At 40.8% G+C, this 24,336-nt stretch overlaps 1 protein-coding gene across 2 annotated transcripts in view; it reads left to right on the plus strand.

The window, feature by feature from the left end:
- Positions 1 to 19,840, plus strand: part of jph1a (junctophilin 1a) — a 35,631-nt gene extending 15,791 nt beyond the window's left edge. The window contains exons 4-7 of one of the 2 annotated variants that reach the window (XM_039790635.1): positions 8,785 to 8,903; positions 16,052 to 16,785; positions 17,025 to 17,121; positions 17,295 to 19,840. In XM_039790635.1, the coding sequence (XP_039646569.1) occupies positions 8,785 to 8,903; positions 16,052 to 16,785; positions 17,025 to 17,105 (934 nt within the window). In that variant the 3' untranslated portion in view covers positions 17,106 to 17,121; positions 17,295 to 19,840. Of the gene's footprint in view, positions 1 to 8,784; positions 8,905 to 16,051; positions 16,786 to 17,024; positions 17,122 to 17,294 lie in introns of those variants that run through there. The other variant, XR_005638021.1, reaches the window with a different exon arrangement.
- The last annotated feature ends 4,496 nt before the right edge of the window (positions 19,841 to 24,336 follow it).

The raw sequence follows: 24,336 nt of genomic DNA on the forward strand, positions 1-24,336 counted from the left end.
TTGCATGGTCGTGTGACAACATGTCTTGATCAGTAAAGCTCTGTGTGTGTCGGTGGGCACAGTATGGGTGTTGCAACTTGTGAGTGTAAAAAACAGACAGATGCTGCCTGACAGAAACACAAAACCTGGAGAATCTGGTCTTTAAAATCTTCATTTGTTTGTTCAGAATTTTTTAGTCATTGTGTCAATTAGTCAATCGACAGAAAATTAATCAACACAAATTTGAATAATTAATCAATCAAGCAGTCAAGCAAAAATGTCAAATATATATATTATTTGATATCTTTGGGCTTTGAGAAATTTCATAGGGTTAGGATGCACCTTTTCCTCCTGACACCGAATCGTAATCGTTTATGTGATGTAACATAAGGTCAGGGATCGCTGTGCTGCTAAAAACTGTCAGCTGCAATCCAAGACTCAACGAATGTATCGGAGACACTGAATTTCATAACGACATTTACAAAGAAACTGTATTCAACATGAATTGGACATTGGTCTTCTGGCCGATACGCACTTCATTTAATACAGATTTGGTTACCCTAACATTTTATAAATGAAACGATTAAGCGATAAATCATAGAAATTGCCAAAATATGAAAATAGTTGCAACCCTAGTTCATTTTACTTATCATTTTGGATTTTTTTATCTTTCTCTTCAAAGTTAGATTTGGAGTTAATCCAAAAAGGCCTTGTCCTTTCACCAGTAACCTTTTGATTCAGTGTTGTTTGCACTACAGTGAACTGTGAACTTTATTCAGTGATTGTAATTGGCAATAATTATATGAACTGCAAATTTCTTAAATGAGTAACATGTTTTTGTTGGTGATTTTAAATTGCTAAGCTTTGTTTGGACAATACTAGGCTTAAAAAGTGTACATTTGGGGTTGTGTTGGCTTGATTGACAGGTGTCTCAGCTTTAATAGTTGCTGTTTCTTTCTCAGGATCGTCTGCCTACAGTAACAAAAACTAAGGCAACAGTACAATCAAATCCAAGCTTCAAATCGTCACAGATACTACGTCCCTGTTTCCCTGCAGTATATGGTTTAGCCACCATCGCCCCCCTCCCCCTTTGTGTTATTAGCTCTATCAGCTGTGGCCATGTTTCACTAGCAGTGTTGACACAAAGAGCACAGAGCTGAGGTCTGAGTCCCTGCCATTGTCCTTCACCAAAACCAGAGGGATCATCTCAGCAAGGGATTCTGTGTCACTCTCTCAACGCACCAATAAGGACTCAGGAGTCAAAAGAGAGCGTATCAGACCTTCAAACATAATGGAGCTCTTAACATGTAGCACACAAACACATGCACAGTATTTATTATAATACAGTAATTCAGTAGTTTCTGAGTACCTATACACATGCACACACTTACATCCTGATGCAGAGGCAGACACACACATACCTGTAACCATGTGTTTTTGGATGAAGGCCAGGTGAAGTCTCAGTGGACGGTTCAGTGCAGAGCTCCTGAGTAGAGAACACCAGTGGGAGATTAGGTCTGTTTGTAATCCACAACCAAAAAGAGTTTGGGGATTTTTTTCCCCTATTTAATCAAAACGGATTCTACTCTTTTCTTCTTCCCAGAAATGAAGTCTGTTTTCCTGCCAGTTCAGCCTTTGTATCATGAGTAAACACAATGTATAAAAATGATTGATGAAATAATATTATAGTTTAGTTTTCACAAATTTGTGAAATTTGTTTTGGTAAATACGCTTACCATTTGCTTTCCTGCCAAGAGACGAGAAGACTCATACAACCCTCTGTACACTAAATATGAAGCTAGAGCCAGGAGACGGTTAGCTTAGCAGACTGATGATTAGCCTACTAGCCTGGTTTTGTTCAAAGTTAGTTAGTAGCTAGTAGCTATAATGTAATACAGCATAAATCCACAACCTGTTTTCAAATGAGGTTTTAGTACAGCTAAAACAAAGAGATATAATTTGTTAATTAGTAAGCTTAAAGTGATGGTTCGGAGTAATTTCACCCTAGGTTCCTTTGCACCATGATCTCGAGCCAAACACCCCCCCAGAAGCTTTTTTCACCTGGGTCGAACATTGGGAGCGTTAGCGTAGCGTAGCGTTATCAGCTGAATAGCTTAGCGCAGAGGCTAATGGATCCGAAGTGTCTCTTAACATTACCCCACTAATAATGCCCGAAATGATACCAAACGTCTACAGTAGTACAAATAGGTTATGCACTCATAAAACAATGGATTGTAAAATTTGTAAGTACACCAGAAGTTTATGTAAATAACACTTGCCTGCTGGCTTCTGCTCTCTGCTGCTGCTGCTGCTGTTACTACCGGGCAGTAAGAGTGCTTAGGGACATCTACAAATTACAACACTGAAAAGAGATGCAACAAAAATATTTATTAATTTAATGATTAAATAAGGTAATGTCTCCAAACTTACCTCAATTATTACTTGTCTCCTGCTAGTTATACTACAGCACTTACTTTAAAAAATAAGTTAAATAAAAAAATATTTTTGTTGCATCTCTTTTCGGTGTTGTAATTTGTAGATGTCCCTAACTACGACTCGTTAACAGCAACAACAACAGCAGAGAGCAGAAGCCAGCAGGCAAGTGTTATTTACATACACCTTCTGGTGTACTTACAAACTTTACCCATCGCCGTTTATGAGTGCATAACCATATATACTAGTGTACACTTTGTATCATTTGGGAATAATTATGAGGTAATGTTAAGAGACACTTTCGGATCCATTAGCGCCTCGCTCTAAACTACTTCGCGCAAACGCTACTCTACGCTAACTCTCCCAATGTAAACCAGAGAAAAAGCTTCTGGAGGTGAGCTTTGCTCGAGGTGATTAAAAAAAGGACCCTAGGGTGAAATTACTCCGAACCATCACTTTAAGAGGTGCTGGTAGGTGAATTCATTTTAACCATCAGACAGAGCCAAGCTTAGCTGTTTAGTTGCTTCTGCTCCTCGTCTTTATGCTAAGCTAGGCTAACCACCTGCTGGCTGTAGCTTCATATTTGGCATATAGACATGACAGAGTGCTATCAATCTCCTTATCCAACTCTCAGAAAGAAAACGACTAAGTGTATTTTCCAAATAGTCGTTCCATTTAAGTTTGTCATACAGTGCCATGCATTTAGTAAAGATGTTTCCCTTCCTTGACACAGTGATGTTTTTCCCTCCTTATTTTCCTGCATCCTGCCTTATTCTTTCACTCTTCCAAGTGTTTTTCATATTGTTGCGCCACGCACATTATTCAAGTGCCTATTTTTTCGCTGCTGTGATCTATGTATACTATGTTACCTTGAACAAACCTTGCATGTTCAATGTGAAGAACCATTCAGATTCCTAATTCAGAAAGCATATTATTCTGTTAGGCCAGTCATCCGACTGGGGAAAATTCAATAAGCCTAATTGATCTTAGATGCTGCTTTTCTATTTTGGGCATGCATATATCTACTTTTACTGAATAGAGTAACGGGATATGAAAGCAGGGGAATGAGCCCAGAGCCCTAGCTTGCCAAACCACAAGGATGTCCTGAGATCTAAAATGCTGCAAGTACGGTACATGGCCATGCACACATATTCTCATTATACAGCACTATAGTTCTCTCTCTCTCTCTCTTCAGGATAAAGTTAGCTTATCTCATAATAACAGCCACTTCGTCTCCCATTTAAAGCCTCATTTGCTGTAGCCCTTGTCCCCTACAGCCCCTGGTAATGTGAGCCCAGACCTCAACCCAGGAATAATTCCTCAATAATTTCAGTGTCAGTTTTAGCTAACCACTAATGGTGTTAGTCATGCTTGAGTAATCCTGAATTAGCACCAGCCAGGAATTCAATAGCAGGCCTGCACGGATATAAGAGATATGTGCAGGGCAGACTAAGTGCTAATTTGTTCAGACTTTCTGTGATGTTCTGTGCTGCTCTTTTGGACCTGGGGACTGTTTGGCTAAGATACAGGGCAGTAATTTCTGTTGATGTATAATATCCTTTCATGAGCAGATTTGTGCACTCAGAACAGGAGCATCACTGCCCAAATGGAGCATGAGATGTTGAAAAGTATATCTGTTGCTGTAAATTAGTAGTTTGTTCTTGGTTGTGGGCGATGAAGGACAGTGATGGAGTTTAAAGGAAGATTGTTGAGTGCTGATGTTTACCATGGGCAAAGTCAAGATTTATCTTCTCTCTTATTATATACTGAGCCAGTCAGCATTCCAGTTACCAGGGGGGCAGAGGGGTATAGGGGACCAAGACACCAAAGGGGTGTAGAACTGTGTCAGCATATGTGAGGGAGATTCCTCAAATAGGCCATGGCCTGGGGAATGATGGACTGAAGCTTCACTCTGGGAAATGTGCACACACAACACACAATCACACACAAACAGGCTCATAATACAGAAACACCCATACTGTATTCTGCGGGAGGCCGAGGTATGAAAAACCTTAAAGGCGGATGCACTGTGGCACATTGGAGTTGGGGTTTGAAATTAAACCCAACAGTAAAATTAGAGGGGCTGAGATGCATAACTCAGCAGTTCTAAATACCCAGAAGTCTTTAGAGGGTCTCATTCTATGTATCTCTCCCACTTCTGTCTCTCTGTCTCTCCTTTCCATTTTCATACCTTTTTCTTGGTTTGTGTTTTTACTTTTCTCTCTTTGTTTTTTTCCCACCCTCATCCTTTATCTCAAACACACATACAGTAGACACACATTCCACAGAGAGAAAGTGCCGCACGGACTGCCAAACTGACTCAACACTTTTCACACAATTCACTTGTCACAGTAATGAACCACGGATCTCACCAGGCCTTCATCAATAGCATCTCTCAAGTGGGGCTTCAGTCCAAAAGGAATTGCTTCAAAGTCTCCTTTTACACTTTGTCCAAATTTCTACAAACTGTGTGTTTGTGTGTGTGTGTGTGTGTGTGTGTGTGTGTGTGTGTGTGTGTGTGTGTGTGTGTGTGTGTGTGTGTGTGTTTGTGTTTGTTTGTGTGTGTGATATTTGCATGTGTGCCAGCAGGTGCATTTATGGATTCAAATACCTTGATTTGCTTGGACCCATCCCCAGCTCCATCCAGACAGGAGCGCCTGCAGAGCCCCAAAACTAGACAGGAACAGGTGTTGCTTTATATTCAGAGGCAGATCGGCTTCAAGTTTGGAGGGTGCAGACTCTCTGACAAGTTCTAAAACTTTTTCAAAGGTCAATCGTGAGCTTGCATACTGTCGTTTACGCAGACTTTTTTTTTTTGCCTTGAATGTGTGATGCATTACATAATTTGGCCTGAAAAATGGGTTTTTCTTCATGCGTGTTTCTGCACACTGTCAATGGGCTTTGCGAGCCACAATCTCGTAGGTAATTCATATTAAAGCTGCTACACGCAATATTTTTACGTTAACAATGGATCAATTAACTATGTGTAATGTGAAAGGGGTTGCTCGTAGTGACAAACCCACAGAGAATTATCCCCTTACTCTGCAATTTCCCTTGGGGCGGCCTCTGGCTCGCCCAGTGGGAGCGTTCGCCCCATGTTGGCTGGGTCCTGCAGCGGCGCGGGGTTCGGGTCCGGCCTGCTGCCCTTTGCTGCATGTCGTCCCCCTTTCGTCTCTATCCACTTTCAGAATAGGGGGAGAGGCCCCAAAAAATAATCTTTAAAAAAAAAAGTGCGTAAAACTCTGCAATTTCCCTCAGCTAAACAAAGCATTTTATCATCTTTCCTTGTTTTGGTTATACAGCCGCAACTGTTTTGATTCACTCTTACCACTCTCATCTGCGATGCTTGTAACCACTTGAGGCAGCTGTTTTCAATGAAAAAGCTCTAATAAACTCACTGTACTTGACCTGCCCAGCACTGAATGGCTGACAGACAAAGTTAGCAACTAGCTGGTGAACAGATTTAGCAACTAAAGTTAGCTAGTGTGAATATTGGACTATAATATGTCAATGTTGTGTACAGCCATTGACTGTAAATATTAATGGACAATGCATCCGGTTCGGCAAAGTGCTGCAAATGCAGAAGTGCCTTAAACCTGCATTCTATCTGAATTCCAGCAGGGGGAGACACGTGCGGTTGCAAAAGGAGGTCGGTTTCTGTAGAAGTCTACGAGAAAGTGACCCACTTCTCACTTGATTTATTACCTCAGTAAACATTTTTATAATGAGTTTATGGTCTCAATCGCTAGTTTTAAGTCTTCTGCAACACATAATAATGTTAATTTTTTGAATTATGGTCTCGTTGATTTTTAAATCGGCGATAAAGCAGGGGGTGTTTTGGGGCGTGGCTATGATGTGATTGCCAGTGAAAGTGTGTAACGTAATGTGGCTCCTCCCTCACTCCTCCCTCTCGTCTAAAATCGTCACATCCGCAACCAGGATGGCTGCGCCCGTAAGGGCAAACTCAATGACGGATGGCAGATCTCCACAAACCAATGGGTGACGTCACACATGCTCTGTCCATTAATATTAACAGTCTATGTGTACAGCTTGTTTCACCGCCCCCAAGTGGACAAAAAATAAATCATTGCAAGGTTAACAGTCTGCTAGTTTGATTAAAAGATTAAATTGCCCGACGCCTTGAAGAAAACCAAACAACCTTTTCGTCGCTACACTCCACATGCCCATGTTTTCTCGCCTTTCAATTCACTCTTGTTCCACTGCTCTGTAGCGCCTCTACTCCCATCATTCTCTGTCTGTCACCTCCCACCACCAGACATCCTGTCTGTGAACAGTCCACATCGCTTCCTGTGTCTGCCCGTGACTTTATGCCCACTCTACCTAAAGGGAACTGTTAAGATCCTTAGGATATGTCATGGGCACGCTATACATTCATGGCTCCTTTCATTTGCCTGCACATTTCACACATTTCAGAAATAGAAGCATGTACTGTATATCCTTGTGGAAGCATGTGTGGATGTCTACGGTATACATGTCAGTGGTGTGATGTAACTGGAATGCTTTAATGTCAGTTTTTAACAGGGAAGTGCTTTTAAGTAAGATCGTGAAGCTGCTTTAAGTGAAGCTGCTTTTAGCCCCACCGGTGAAATTCCTACATGTTTGTAATAACTCATGGCAAGAAGCAAAGCATTGTGTGATATACTTATAATTTCTTAAATCTTATTTTTATCTGCAGCTGGTCAGTGTTTTCCAGAGGCTGTAAACACAGCCTGAGTGTGTCCTTTGTCTGTGGGTGATGCAGGGACTTATTTCTGGAGAGGAAACGGTCAGTCTCTCCCGCCAGCATATGGCTCCTCATGCATTTTAATGTCTCACTGTCCCAGCCCGTCAAAAACAAGACAGCCCAAAGTCCAAGGACAGAGAAGTATAGTCTGATATAGAGACATCTGTCCTTTGAGGTCACACTTTACAAAGACAGAGGGAGTGAGGGGAGGAGTGAGGATGAGGAGATGCAGCATCAATAGACAGATAAAGAAGGTTTGGGGAAAAAACAGGAGCATTGATTGAAAGAGAGAAGGGATAGTGAAGGAAAGAGGGAAAGGGAGATGGATGAGTGGGGTTAAGCAGGGCATAAGGCACAGCTGTCAATACTTACAGTGATACTTGGACAACCCATCTGGATCCTTGCATTCCATACTGCACTGTCATGTTAATTGTTCATACAGTAAGTGACTAATCCACTGGCTTTAACTAATGCGTTTCATATTGTTGCATAAATAAGTCTTTTTTGAAGGGAGTCTGGTGTCAGCAGTGGTTGTAAAATCCTCCCTCGCCAGTGCATATACTCCTTATAGTTCTTTGTTTGCATGTGCACAAGCATTTTTACATGTACAGTATCTTTCAGTGGAGTTTTCAAGGGATTTGTAAAGCAGGTCACCCCCAGGCCTCTGTCTGTCTCACCATGGTACGCTCCCATAATACCTCTCAGTGCTAATGCTATGCCCACATTGATTCCAGAATGTATTACTATTGCCTTTTGGTTTTCAGCAGCATAGTATAATAGATGTGGATGCAGGTTTTGCCCATGGTGGTATTACAGTAAGGCATGTCTACGTATTGATTACAGTGTCACTTTTTTCACTGTAGATGGAGGTTTATAGAGTAGGTTTCAAAAAACCTTCCGCAGGGTTCCCAAGATCTATGAAATTTTGTAAAAAAAAAAGTATTTATTACTGTAATGTATTTATTAGCTTTATACTTTATTCTGTCAACTAAAATTATTAATTCTTTTGGTGCTGACTGGCATGGGATTCAAGCTTTTCACCACCTGCTGTTTATACATGATATGATATATTATGTGTTAACGTGTGTGTGTGTGTGTGTGTGTGTGTGTGTGTGTGTGTGTGTGTGTGTGTGTGTGTGTGTGTGTGTGTGTGTGTGTGTGTGTGTGTGTGTGTGTGTGTGTGTGTGTGTGTGCGCCCTTTGGGCACTGCTCCCATGTGTTCCAGCAGCACTGCAGTGCTCCAGACTGGATTATGGTCTTGCTTGAATGTGGCTGCGCTCCATTTGGAAAATCAGGATTTGGAGATTTGAGATAGAAGCACAAGGGGAGGTGTTATGTTATCCCCAAGAGGAACAGGCTGAGTGATACAGCTCAAAGATGAGGAGGAAGAGGGAGGGATGGAGGGTCAGAGGAGCGAGAAAAGAGAAAAATATAGTAGAGGGAAGCCGATGATGATGCAAGTGTCATGGGTGAAATGGCAGCATACAGACACAGACCAGTAAACTAGCTGTTTGTGTATGTTTCTATGTATCTTCCACACTTCCTTCAAAGATAGTGGTTTCCATTCTCTTTATGTCCTACTTCAGAGTTACCGTGCAACTCTAATATTGTCTCTTTGTTTTTTCCAGAACGGCCCATGCCAGGACAAAAAGCGAGGCTGCAGACCAGGCCGCCATCTCTGCTGTGCATGACTCAGAAATTGCCAGGGCAGTTGCTAGGGAGCTCTCCCCCAACTTTTACCAGCCAGGTAACCTTCAACAAACAGCCTTCAACACATTTCTGATATTTTAAAGCGTGTTCCTAGTGGCAAAGTGTGGACATCACACAGCCTTAGCAGGGATACATGTCTTAAATCTGTCTAGATACTTTCCCACTGTCTGAATGTGAAAGAAACACTCGGGATCAGGTGGACTGAGGGCTTATGGAGGTCAGATGTGTGATAAAATACAATACTTTGACTATATTTTAAGTGGCTATATTTCCATAAACCTTTGGCTGGCTATCCATGCAAACAAGGTTTTACACAAGATTTTCAGACATTTTAGACAAGTCTTGACTGACCCAGAGATGAAGTCGCAGTCCTTGCTAAGATTGTCGCTGAGGCCTGGAGGGGGGCCTTTAACAAATGAGTGGCCACCCAGAGAGTGGGACATTTACCCAGCCAAGCTATTGTAAAATCCCCCCTTTACCTCCACTATATCTTTTTTTAGTTACACCCATCTCAAGTAACCAATTTGTCCATTCAACCCATGTTTTTAGGAATTGGGTAACTGGTAAGTACTGGTGAGTACTTTGTATGAATAATAATGTTTGCACAGTTTTAGAGTTGTTTACACAAGCTGTGACTGAGTCGGTAATGAGCTTGTTGTGGGTGCACAAAAGCGTAGGGTTCAGTGTACCAGGACTGTAATCGAAGACTAGAGAAGTATTGAGGATGACTTCTGACACCACAATTGGGAGCCTGCGTGTGTGCTTCGACAAAGCAGAGGCTGCTTTGTAGCAAACTGTATTCTGGATGGAAGCCTAGTCTTTGCTCTCAAAGGCCTGTTGGAACAGCTCAGAGATACTTGCTGAAATGTTTCTGTTCTTTTAGTTTTTCAGATCATATCAAACTTGTGCTTTAGTGGAGTGTAGAAATCTCTCACAAGTATAGTATGTGCGCGGAGGTTGAAGAAATCTACTGCTTCCAATACCAAGTAGTTCTCATCTTTTCTCTGCTTGGAGGTTTAACAGGCACACTGCCATGCTATACAGCAGTTCACAGCTTCGGGTGTGTCGACTCAACTCTGTTTAGTCCATTTACAAGGCAAGCTGAGTTTAACAAGGCAAGTATTAATACTACACAAATAGCGAAGGGGTAGCGATCCTTTTTTGTCAAAGAGGTGGGGTCAGAGGTGAAACACAAGGGCACAAAGAGGGCAACATCACAAAAGAGTGAGTTTTTAATTATTACCTTTATTTATTACCTTATTGTTTTCCCTTCTTGGATTTTCAAAGAACAGATTTAGACAAATTTTTGTCTAAATTTACCTTCAGAGAGAGCACTCATATACTAACCAGATACCAGACTTATTTGTAAGTTTTGTAAGAATTTCAACGAAGCAACCTAAATTGAATTAATTTGAAATTGTTCTTCAGCTGTCATTTGGATGAATAGGAGTGCCAGAAGAACCATGTCATACCTTTTTTTGTTCATTTTTATTTACAGTGTAAAATCTATACTAGCATTGCCTCTTCCACTGTTTGTAATATATTTAGGCCTAAAAGCTAGCCGACCTTGGGCCCTTGCCAAAAGCCACCACAAAATAGTGGGACAATAATAGATTGACAATGGGACCCATTCAAGCACGTCCCCCACTAAGCCGCAGAAATGGCCAGCCCAGGCCAGAGAGGCTTGTTTGTGTTGTGGAAAACGGCGATCATGCTTGGCAGGCCGAGTGATCTCCGGATTCACAAGTCTGTGAGGAGAGTGTCCTTGCCTTATAAGTCAGATCATGAATGAGAAAGTGGGCAACGTCATAATATTGTGCTGCGCAGGGCGTCATCTGAGCCGCAGGGTTTAAACATTCAGTTACGTAAGTGTGAAGCCAGATAGGAGCCTGCAATCCCATTTTATTTCTAGTTTAGGAAAGTTTTAGTTTACATAAGTTATTATATAATATAGATTCTTCCAAAATATGGTACTATGTTTGGGTTTGTTGCTGGTGGCAGGTTGTATCATGTTCTGAGTGTAAACAGTTTCCCCTATTTTCAGTTTCCTGACAAAATGACCGCCACTGTTGTTAACCTTAACGCAAAAATGTACTGTGTTAAAATATTCCAAGTCGGTGTAAAATCTAGTTTCTTTTATTTGTTGATTTGTCTGCTCTTACGTTACAGTGCAACAAAGCCACTTAATGTGAGTGCCTACCATTACTGTAGACAGAACTTGTGTGACTTTCCCAAACTAATCTGCTTTGCTTCCTCAATGTCTACCTCTACAGTGGAAATATTCCCACTTACCCCCATCCCACAGCTTCTAATAAGTCCTCTAGAGTAACAACCAGGGAGTCTAAACCCCTTGTTGTTTGTAATTGGCATTTCAGACTCATAGCAGATTATCACCCAGATTGGGAGTCTGTATTTCAAAAGGGAAGAGAGGGTCACAGGGAATACGACCCTGACCTTTATGATTGATTCACACACAGCACCCTGGAGTTGGGAGCAGTAAGGGTTAGCTAGGCGTGGTCTGTATCGTGACGTTAATTGGGCTATATTTGGTGCCAATGGGTGCTCACTGTGGTCTAATGGAGACATAGCTGAAATCCTTATGCACTGAGAGGAGCTTGGCCCCGCAGTCGCCCCTCTCCAGGGCTGACACAGAGCAGCTGTTCCTTCCTTCAGCAGGTCATCAGATGAGTGTGTGTGTGTGTGTGTGTGTGTGTGTGTGTGTGTGTGTGTGTGTGTGTGTGTGTGTGTGTGTGTGTGTGTGTGTGTGTGGGTGCAGCAGGGATCCCACACCACCCTGTTTGACCCAGTCAAGGTACACTTGGACCAGGTGGAACCATAATAGCCTGGACCTGTCAGGGCTGAAAAGCAGACATGAGCAGGTGCTGCTTTATATTCATAGCAGCAGGTGTAGTGGAGTAACTTTTAAACAGACAGTAGTTCAGCTGAAGTTCAAAGTTATGCAGCAACTTCTTTCAAGGATATAGCATATCAATTATTTTAGGATACCATGATCTGATCCTTTTCAAATTTCAAAAGGATCTTTTGGAGGAAAAAAACTTTGGATCACATTTGTATGAACGGCAAACTTCCCAAAAACATTTAGTTTAAAAATGGTTCCCAATCCTGTTGCTGGTTTGGCTCAGTTGGTAGAGTAGGTGCACATATACATAGATGTTTATACCTTGATGCAGATGTCCAGGGTTTGAGTCCCACCTGTGATGAATTCCTGCATGTCTTCCCCCTTTCTCACCTAGCTAACCTGTCCATTAAAGGTGGAAAAGCCCAAAAAATAATCTTTAAAAAATGGTTTCCAATCCTAAATATGGGGATGCATACTTTATTTGTGTGTCTGCGCAAATGTAAGTGAGTGTCTTTACATGCTCATTAGTATCCCAGTTTTGAGCCTTATCCTGGTTTTGATCGTTATCAGGATACTACTGTAGTGTGCACGTAAATACCTCCTATGTAACAGAAGCGGAAGTAATCTGGCTAAACAATGCCAGCTCCCCCCAGCCCATCTGCCAGTGTGAGTAGGTGGAAGAAAGAGAAAATCTATGTCATGAATATTAAGTATAACAGTGCAGAGAACATGCTGAGATCACAACCCACAGAACAGACTTATACATGTATGACACGGTATATCAATATAAGTGTGAATAGAATAAAACATAACTAAATGCATCATAAACAAAGAACACAAACCAGGAACATGCCCTACCACTTGGAAGGCGTGCTATTATATCTGATGTATAAAAAGCAAATAGTTTGCCTTAGGAAATGTATATTTCTGTCCCTGTAGACGTCTCTGTGCATCTGACAAAGATGTTAAGGCAAAGCAGCAACCAAGACCTGTCATCTTTCATAGCAACAACCGCCTTTGGCCAGTGTTTGATTTTCATCGAAAACAGTATTTAAATTGTGAAAATAGATATTTCAGGTCAAAGGTGATGAATACCCTTTCAACTCTGGGGTTTATCACACTATATTACAAAGTATATGCTACGGTCCCCATATAAATCTTCCGTAGAATCCAGGATGAAGCACAAATGGCAACAGATATGATAACGGCACACACCGCATGTGCATCAGCACGTGCGTTTTGCCAAGAGTGCACTGGAGCACAAAATGTGCTGTGGATGAACATGAAGAAAAGACAAAACCTTGGCCATTTGGGTAATTGAGTCCCAGTACATGTTCCAGCTGACCTAGCAGGATTCCTTGGAGTACATGTAATAAATCTTCACTCATTCATCACAACAACATCTACACGTTGAAGTAGCTAGAAAAGAACCACAAGTAATTAGATTAATCAAAGGGAAATTCTAGTGTTGAAACACACACACAAAAGCATGTTCAGCAGATTTTGGAGTCCGGCATGGCTTCATTAGTGTTGTGGAAGTAGTTTTAAATGACTGCCGGTGTTGCACTTCTATGTAAGTGTGAGGTCATTTTAGTAGCGAGAACCATTCAGAAAACCATTCCGAAAATGCCTGGAACCCCTCGCAGGAATCTGTCCCCAAACAGAGTAAAACTGTCCACCCACCCACGAAGCCCCAACTCTTATTGAGTTATGGTGTGAAATTAAGCTCGGCGGATATATTAAGCCCCGCAGATGTTCAAATGCCCCCCACCCCAATCTCTTTGTAGTGGGTCTCATTGGTTGTGGCGGTTATGAAACAAATTAGAAATGCCACGCAGCCGACAATTACTTTGGGCTTATGAGTACTGAGGCCCAACAAATTCTGTGATAAGGCCGTTTACGCTGATATGGGATTGGATATACTTGGATTTGATGTTTGCAGAATTGTTCCTGGAGGGGATAAGTGTCAAATCTAAATCAATGTGATATATTTTCCATTGAATAACAGTGTCATACTTAATAGGTGACATTGCACGTAAGAGGCGACTTGTAAATCCTTTAGATTGATTTCTAAGATTAAGCCGTTTTTAAACAGTCAATACTGAACACAGCAACATGAACACTAAAATAACATTGAAATCAAAACAAGCAAAACACTCTTTCCTTCTACTTAAAAAAATAAAATTGACTGTCAATAATTTCTAGATTTATTTCTATCTATTTCAAATTGGCTATATGGGATGCAGAGGATCCTTCTCTGCTCATACCATCTGATGTACTTGAAACAAAGCGGCATTGTCCTTCTTTTAGTCACTCTGACACCGTCTAATTTAGGCGAAGGGGAAAAAAACAGGCAAACAAAGAGCCTCATTTAATTTTAATGCAGTACAGAACAAAGGGTCAGATAAAGTGTCATTTTTCTTTCATGCAAAAAGGCATTTTCATTCAGATTAAGGTGCTTTTGTCCAGACATTAGTGTATAATGTCTATAATGAAAATGAAAAACATATAGTTAAAAGAGGAGTGCACATTTAGTCTAATTGCAGTAGTAATTATCTGTAGACTATCTGTGTCCACTAACCTATGACCTCACTGTATAAAACTCCTGATGGAGAGAAACAGTATGAGCTTCCCCTGACAAATAAGAGGCCTCACTGCACCTTAAGGTCGACTCTCTTTATCTGTACAGCCGTGTTGGTTGGATGCTGAGAATCAAAATGACAAGGGCCTTTCCAGCAAAACAAAAGACTGATAAAAGAGAATGGCTGATGATACAGATGAGCCTGCAGAGGAGGCTTCCTTTGTGAAATGGTGTTTGTGACCCTGCATTAATCAGTCTTTTTTCCCCCTGTCTCCCCCAGTCTTTGCAGAATGATTGCATATATATATATTGATTCATGAATATTTTAATTGAAAGTTCAACTGTGCTTAGGGCCAACTCTAATTTAAATGTAGCTTGCAGTGGAGCTCTACAGTCAGGCAGGATCGATAGCAAATTAAGAGTGCCTGTATGTTATAATTATGCATATGCATGCATTATAATCATATGTATAAGCTAGGCAGGTGTTTGTGCCTCTCATGTATTATCATTATATTCAAGCCACAGAGCTAAATTGTTGTTTTTCTGAGAGGTAAATCCCTGGTTGTCTTTGAAACCCCAAGAAATATAGAAAGCTACACTTACCACAGTTTTGAAAAAAGAATAATAATGCTTATTTGTGTTCTTGCTGAGAGTGAGACGAGAACACTACCCTGCATCTGGTTAGCTTAGCACAAAGACTGGAAATGGCTGGCCTGGCTTTGCCCAAAAGTTACAAAATCTACCTACCAGCACCTCGAAAGCTTGCTAATTACAGTAACACGTTATACGTAGTGTGTTTAATCCATTCAAAAATTAGTGTGAAGAGTGTGAAAACGACACAATGATTTAACAAACCAAATATAACATGTAAAGGCTCTGACACACCAACCCGATTATCGGCCGTCGGACAGTCTGGCGAGGTCGGTGTCCCGAGTCTGTCAGGCGTATTCCGTGCCTTCGTCAGTCAGAGGAGCCATCGGCGTTCATTTGGGCCGATTTGACTTGTTGAATCGGACAGTGGGCAGTCGGACTCAATGACCAATTACCGGAAATGACGAGCGGGATGAGCATGAATACCGCCTCTCTGACGAAACTCTTTTAAACAGTCTGAACTGAAGACAGATTCAGCAACTGTATGGCCTATTTCTCGCTTAAAATGTTTTCAGAAACACGTTTTGGTGAACTATTTTCGTAAAATACAAGATCGTATTCCAAACGAGCCGCCATTATGGTCGGTTTTGAAATTCGGGAGAAGCCAGACCCACGTGACACGTTCGTCCAATCAGCTGCCAGTTTTCATTTTTTGGGCGACAATACAGATTAGCGCTGCATGCTGTTATGGAGATGTATTACATCTCGCGTACGCGCAGAATGTACACTCAAGTCGGCGTCGCTTCGGTGTGTTCAGGGGCACTTTTTTGACCAACTCGGGGAGACTGATCAGTCCGACTGCCTTTTCTGCCGACAGTTAGTCGTCAGGTTGGTGTGTCAGAGCATTTAAGTAGTGAGCTTTAGAGGTGCTGGTAGGCTGATTTTGTATTTTATTATAAAATCAGTTGCACAATAAAAAAAATAAATACATTTCCAATTTGCAACTAAACCAAACTAGTAAACAGGGATGACATATATCCTTGCTCTATGACTTGTGATAATTCATGAGAGGCATGAACTGAGCTGATGCCGGTGCACAGGTTTAGGCATGTATTTATTATGTTAATGTGTGTCACCTCTCTCACCTCTCCAGGTCCTGACTACTTAAAACAACCGCTAAAGGAGCCTGTGGAGATTAAAGAGGTCCCTGTTGAAAAGAAGGACAACTCCCTAAGTGACTCTCCCCACTTCTTCCCCAAGGGTACCACTCCTACATGCTCCCCTGCGACCAGCCCTGTAACCACACCTCCCCCTTCGCCTCACTCCAGCAAGAAGAAAGGTCAGCATGCCAACAGCACCAGTCGCAAAATCAGCAAAGAGGAAAAACCTTCCCGCAAGACAAGCAAAGAAGAGAAGGCAAGTCATAAGACCAGCAAGGATGAGCGGTCTAGTAGAAAGCTGAGTAAAGAGGAGAAGCCGCCCATCACTGATGGCCCCAAAGCTTCTCATGTGCACGTCGAGGCTCCACCTAAACCTGCTAAAATTCAGCAGCCTCCCGCAGCATCTTCTCCTCCTCCACAGCCTCCTGCAATTCCAGTCAATGGGGAGGTCCACAGTGAGTACCACAGTTACTACGTCAAGGCCCCTGCAAGGGCCCGCCCACCGCCGGACCGTGAGGAGGATATAGAAGAAGAGCCTAGTATCCTGGACCTGGCACGTATGCCTCCACAACCCCCTAAATCCTATAGTATCCCCCCTCCTAAGCCAGCCTCCTTACGGGAAAGCAAGAGCGACCCCAAACTCAGGAAGCAGGATTCCCTAAAGCCAAAGAGCCTCGCAGACACAAAGAAAGCCAGTATGGAGATTGCAGAAAACATGGAAGAAACAGTAAGTCTCCGTGGTAGGATAGGAAAAGGTATTTTTGACATTTGGGGAAATATGCTCATTCGCTTTCTTGCCAAGAGTTAGATGAGAAGGATGTACAATTATTGTTTTGATACGCCTACTTTTTTCTATTCAAATAGTTCCTAATAACCTTGTTATGTGAAGATGGGCAGCACATATTATTTGATTGTTGTAGATTACAATGTGATATCCGATCTTTATCATGATGTCATTTTTTGCAGGGTCCTAACTCGGTCCTTGTTGCTATGGTAATGCTGCTGAATATTGGCCTTGCAATTATATTTGTCCATTTTCTGACATGATGAGGCTGTTTCTCAGGTAAGTTTATTAATTTTCCTAGACACGTTTTATTCAATAACAAAAATGAATAAAGGAGCAGATGAATTAATGTATTAATTAATGAGGAATCTGCCCTTTTTTACTCTGTGTCTTGTGTCTGTGCAATATGTTTCTGAAAGGTGACAAGCAGCCAATTCTGTTTTATGTTGCAGTGAAACCATGGCAACCGGTACAGTTGCATCACCGGCCTTGACAAATGAATATGGCGCCAGTGAGACACGGGATCGGCCGTAGGTGTTTAGGAATCAGCGTGACACCGAAGAAAATCAGGAGGAAGGCTTCACTATCACCAACCTGTCATGGGCCTTCTTTAGGGCCAGCCCTGTGAATTAGCACTGATTTGGCTTCTCTGAAAGCTGAGGTGAAATGTCGTGTCTAGTGAGATATATAAAAAAAAAAAAAAAAAAAGTTTAAAAATGCAACCAAACATACAAGAAGTAATTGAAACCCACACGTGTGCTGATCCAAGCACTGGTCTCTGTAGCCCACTGCCTTGGCAGAGATAGCGGTGGGCTGACGGACTTTGCTGGAAGAGTGTGGAGATGCACTTTTAGATGACGGGAGCAAACAGCTGCCTTTCTATTTTGCCATCTGACGTTTTGATGGGGAGATTTGAGCCCGGCGGCCGGGGGTGGTGGGGGGGGGGGAATAGTCGCAGCGTGAGCATGCTCGGGTGTTCCGAGCGTTTTCTGGGGTTCACACCACTCTTGCAACAGGAAACTGGGCACGGCCGTTGCCAGCAGTTGTCAGTGCTTGCACGGTCACTAGCCAGTCTTACTCTGTTTACCCAATCATCACCGCAGCTTTCTCGAGCTCCGTCCATTGTAACCCAAGATTACACTGCTATGAAACACTCCCCGTGCATGGTACAGTTTTAACATTTTGTTTTTGTTTGTTTTCTTTTTTTTTTTTTTTTTTTTTTTTTTTTTTTTTGCTTGTTGTTGTTCTCTGAATGTTGGTTACCTGCAGTCAAATGCTTGTAGTTGAAAAAGAATTTTCATCTCCTCTCAAAAATGAGTAAATACATCTGTTTTCCCTTTTTATTTTAAAATTTTCACTCATTTCTAACAATGGAGTTGTAATTTGACATTACACATTCATGTTACTGAAAGTGCAATATGTTTTATTTTTTCAAAGAAATGCTTATAATATATTTTCCCAAAAGAAAAAGGAGAGAGTGGGGGTGGGGAGGGTTGTACATTATAAAAATCCTATGTTCCATTTATTTTGTCAGACTCATCATTTGAATAGCCTGGTTTTTATAGAGGGTGTCGCTGAACAGCGGGCATTGTGTTTAGGAAGGAGGTTCACAATTTTAAAGCTACCTAACTCTGTGAGAGTGAAGTAACAAATGTCTTATGTTATTTATTAAATCAGAAGGAAAATATTTTCATTGCACATGTCAATGAACCATTTTGCTTGAATTCCTTCATTCAATTCTTTGCTCTAAATGTTTCAATATACCACTAAAATGCAAAGACGCAGTTCACGCAGCTGCTTCTGTAGGCCCTTGCGTGCTTGTGAGACTGGATCGAGACAGTCTTGTGGACAGTGGAAGTAGAATTTATTCAGGTTGAGGCCATGGGGAATGTGGCACCAGGGAGAAGGAGAGATGCCTTTAAAAGTCTTTAACAGTACTACTGTTTACCTCAGAAAAAAGATGAGGAAGGGGGGGAGGGGAAGAGATGCCATCCTTGTCTTAACTTTGTCGTGTGGGGGATACTTTGACTGTTGTCATCAACTGAATCATGCTTTGAACTAGCCTCATCACAGCTGTTTGTAGTCTTTGTTGCAAGTATGGCATGAGTTTCTTTGATTTTAAAAGTGGTTATTTATATGGTTGACATTTTCTGTCATCTCAAAGAAGGTTCATTATTTATTCAATGAACAACTGATGTGTCTGTGAACATTGGTCATCATAAAAAGGGCTTTAATATGGCTAGGTTTTCTTTGCTGCAATTCAGTTCAGCTTGACTTTATTGTCTGGTAAATGAGCAGCACGTTACATTTGGAGAATGATTCAGCCAGTTAGATGTTTGTAAACTGTCCACATAACTAACCAATATAATACATTTATTAAAGATGTGGCATTGACAATAAAAGCAGACCAAGACACTACATTACTCAAAAAAACATTGTTATATTACAAATGTGATGAATTAAATAACAATCTATCACCCTTTCTTTGCTACACCCTCTTTTCTTGTTTTAACTGTCTTCACAGGAGCATGGTGAAGACTGAAGTTTCAGAGGGTTAAACAGAACAGCCTGTTTATGGGATATTTTTTGAAATACAACATTGCATGTAGGAGTCATTTATATATAGATTATTATATACTATTTGTAAGGATTTTTACAGAGCACAATCCAGAATCTGGTATGAGTTGGTATTTTTCTAACAATTTGCACACCTGTATTTTGACAATGAATATAACTTGTTTGTAATTGGTAATGTAATGCACATATGATAATGTTTGACAGTGGAAAAAAATACTTTATTTCTAATTGGTTGTACTGTATGCACCATTTGGGGATGTGAAAGGCAGATGTACTTGTTTGAGTTATTTTAAGATATAACGAGGAACTGCGGGAGACTTTTGATATCTCAAGGTTCATGTTACCCCACTGATTTGTGCAAAGTCTTTGGAGATGAAGTTATGTGTATAACAATAAAGATGTTATGCCTTGTTAAACTACACTATGGCTTATTCCTGATATTTTGATACTGCTGAAAATCAGAGCGCAACAATTACAGCACAGCATACAACAAACATCAATGGAACATATACAGTTACACTGGCATACAATCTATGAATTTGAATGAATACATTGGTGGATGCAAGGATTTCAACTTGCCTTACAAGAATGTTTTAAATTCCAGTGTCATGTTCACTTCTATGTGTCTCTGAGTTTCCTTGTCTCCTCTGTGCTTAGCCTCCCAGCAAAGATGGCCTCATGATGACCTTCTCATAATGAGATCCAGGGGGAAAAGAGTAGGCATGAAATCAAAGTATCTTCGTCGGGGTCTCACATTAGCAGTGCGAGTGCAGGCAGGTGCCCCAAATTGTCTCGGGTCAGTTTGTACTGTTTCCACTGCTGATTAGCCTTGGATTAGTTTAGTGTTACACCCGCAATGGCACCTGCCTGGAATCAGCAACACCATGTCATGCACTTGCTGTGCCCTCTGCCCTGACGGCCGCAGACACTTCAAAGCCTGCAGAGAGTTTTCTTATCTCACACTGTTTAGTGTACATTTTGGAGCTGATTGGGCTGTATACGTAAATTTCAGTTCTTAATTCACTTATATTGCTATTTGTTTATCATAATGGCACACATTATTTGTTTAATTTGTCTCACCAGTTAAAATATCAGATGTCATTATTCCTACTGACTAGAGTAGCATAGACTTTTTGCCTGTGAAGGAATATTCTGTGTATAATCCTGGCATTTAAAACCCCTATGTGAAGCCAAACTTGTCAGTAATAGTATAGAATATCTTGGTTACTATTCTGATATGGCACAGCATGCTGGATAACATTTGGCTGCACAAGCAGTCCAGGACAAATATAAACCAAAACCTTATAAGAGTATCCTACCTTCATAGAAGCCATTTAACAAATTCCAGTGACAGCTATGATCCTGACCAGGCTGAAGAATCTACAATCATCTTGTTTATATTCAGCAAAGGCGGATGTACCATCTACTCTACGGGGAACATACTCCATATGGATTTACTGCAGCAGGACTGGGGTTGACAACGAAATAACACAACACATGCCAACCTGACCCTGGCATGTATTTCATTTTGGTCACTTTGCACCTTGGCCTGTTAAAAGCTTCTGCATCTGATTATCTTACTAGCCACATCATATTGTTTCTCAAGTTTTTACAACTACTAAAGGTTAATTGGGCAGAAGAAAACAAATCAAATTTAGCGGTGCGTAATGGAGGACCAAAGGTGTCATGGAAATGTTTATTGATTGTTTTAATGTTTTTTTTTATTATAAACATTTTTATTTTATTTGACCTATATAGGGTACTTTATTCATTTGTAAGTTCTTTTAATTTGTTTTCATTTTATTTCTCATTTTAAATATAAGTTAACAATTTATTTTATTTTTATTGTTGTCGTAATTGGACAATAATCAGTGGAATGCTTAATAACCATTGCTATGACTCTTATTACAGTCCTCCATATAACGTGACCAGTTGGACACAGTAATAACTAACTAGATTTTGAAACTACTACATTTGTTACATATCATGCTTTTTAAGGATTGATAATAAAACATTTAAGAGATGACAATCTGTTAAAAGGTGACAATCTAAAGCCAGTAATAGTCAGGATTCTTATAGCCAATCGGGATCATTAGCAAAGAATAGACACTTTAAAACAAACCCCTCTATTTAGCATTTTAAAGCTGTATTAACGTTAAATAAATGCGTTTGTGACACAATAATGTCGTTACAAGCAGATGTAAGGACATTTTTAGTCTTTACCTATGTATTTGTCAACAATTATAACTCCTCCTTTATAACTCCTTCATAACTGGCATATTATCGCCTAGTTCCATTCATACAGTATATAATGAAATGTCTTCATAGGATTTAAACCCGACAATGACTAATAACATGTAAATAAACAGTTAAGAAATGCTTTTCACCACATTGTAACATGTATTAATGTGTGTAATCATATGTCTATGTCTATTCATGATTACACATTCTACATGTTTGACGTGTGATTTACAACATGGTGTATGTGAGAATTGGCATTTGGCATGAACATACAGTATAGACAAATCTGGCAAATAGCCTACCCGCTACATGAAAGCAATCATGTTTATATTTAACTCCAAGCCTCCACCTTCTGACTAAAATAAAAATAAAACTTGCTTGTGCTTCTAAAATTGGATTAAGGCTTGTAAGCAGTGAGGGGATATCAGTGCCCGCCGTTTTAAAAACTGTTGCTAAGACATCAGTATTAAGCAGATCCCCTTTCAATGCCTTGCATAGCTATCTTAGCTTAGCGTCACTTCATCTGTTATATTTACACAAACAAATCTCAGTCGTAAAACCATAAAACTATCACTCTGTCATCTAAAGTAAACAATTATGAAGTAAACATGTAGCTCCCATGTGTTGTTTTTTAACATAAGACTTTTCATGTCCTGTGTAATATAAAGACAATGTGAGTTACAGTCAGGGTTTTATCACAGGGGTCTGTAGGGGGAGTCATTATAGTTCAAACAAGCGAGGCCTCAACACAGAGCATTAGCCTCCAGCTATTGAAAGTAAATGGTTGTCACGTCCAATTATCTGTCTGTTATGCCATTCAGGGTTCATCCTGTGTGGAGTAGAGGCAATGAACTAACACTGTTATGTAGGAACATGTAAAGGTTAATTTTATGATTTGGAAGATGTTTCTTTCCTGTGCACCATTCTCTGCTTGTGACTCGGTTATGAGCAAAGCACTTTGTCTTGATGGTTGCATAAGTTGGTGGCTTTGAATATGTATTGTATTGCTTTGGTGACTCAGAGTGCATTGTGTTGGTACTCTGGCTGCTGCAGCTATAATTTTCAGAAACATTTTTTAAGATATTTTTTGGGGCATTTTAGGCCTTTATTTCCGACAGGACAACTTAAACTTGAAAGGGGAGAGAGCCGAATGACATGCAGCAAAGGGCCGCAGGTCAAAGTTGAACCTGTGGTCGCTGCGTCGATGACTAAGCCTCTTTATATGGGGGTGCGCTCTACTAGGTGAGCTACCCAGGCGCCCATTTTCAGAAACATTTTTGATGAAATACATAAAAGCTTCTTTTCTCTGTGACTATATTTCCTATTGGTAAACAGCTCTGCTACTTGCGCATCTTTTTTATCCAAGAAACACATGATGAAGAGACTCCACCACTGTGTTTAGGTACGCAAGGGGTATAACTTTGTTTTTGTGAAGTTGTCCTTGTGTGAGTACTTTTGCAATGCCAATGTTCGCCATTAGCTTGTAATTAGATTAATTGAAGGACTTAACAATTCGCCAGATGTTATGACGAGCAACATGAGAATTGCAGGGCACTGTGACTTGCTGCAGGCAAAAGGGACACTACACTCAAATTCATTGTGACAAGCCTTTCCCTCTTTTCAGAGAAGAAATGCCCAGAGACATTCTTCCCCCCTCTTTCCCTATCATGACTCAAATTCTGACCTGGTTTCATTTAGGGCCTCTTCAACGAAGCTATTTAACTGTTCATAAATGTATTGACGTTTGACCGACTCATATTGAAACTGGTGGTATTAAGAAAAAATTGAGGTATGCTAGTGAAATTATTGTGAGGCCTACTTATCTACCATACCATACCCACCTTTACATTACTTTTTATCTTTAATGATAATCAAAAATAGGGTAAATGTTTAAACCACATAGGAACTAACTAAACATCATTGTATCTGCACGTATAATAATGTAAACCATGCTGAATGTAACACATTTGACTGTAAGATGTCAAACACCAACATTTAATTAGACTAACAAGCATAAAGATGGACAAGTGCCTTTTCTAGCAAGTTGACTACATCCCACCATTTCCAGAATGGCCTGTGTGCAAGCAAGTGTGATCTGAGAATACAGTTGATGTGTTAAAAGGATGGATGATGTCACTTTGCATGACTAGATTGTTTGAATGCATTACATTATATGTGTGTTAAGGAAGCCCTGTTCTAAGGGGCCAACAGCAGCCTCCCAAAAATAGAGCTGAGAGCAGCAGCTGCAGCAGAGTGAGTCGTTTCAGAGAGACATCAAAGCGGCTGCCGCCACCCGCCCGCTCTGATCATAAGCACTAATGGTGTAATAGGGGACTGGAAGGTCAGTGATTGTTTTTGGTTGTGTGTGTATGTGTGTGTGTGTGTGTGTGTGTGTGTGTGTGTAAGTCAACAGGCAACATGGGCAGTCAACAGGCAGGAGGCTACTGGAACTTTCTGGAACACAAACTGGCAGCATAGCTAAGCCTGGTATGACTGTAAGACAAATACCAGGTCAGGTGTCACCTCTGCAGAGATCACCATTGACATCTGTTGTAGCAATGAGCACAGCCAATTAAACAAGTCTGAATAAAATTGCTGTCCTTTGTCCCACCAGTTGTAGATCCTTAATATCTGTGTGTATATTAACAACAGTGTAATCAATCAATTAATCAAACT

Source organism: Perca fluviatilis, chromosome 22 (assembly GCF_010015445.1).
Source record: "Perca fluviatilis chromosome 22, GENO_Pfluv_1.0, whole genome shotgun sequence".
Classification (NCBI taxonomy): Eukaryota; Metazoa; Chordata; class Actinopteri; order Perciformes; family Percidae; genus Perca; species Perca fluviatilis.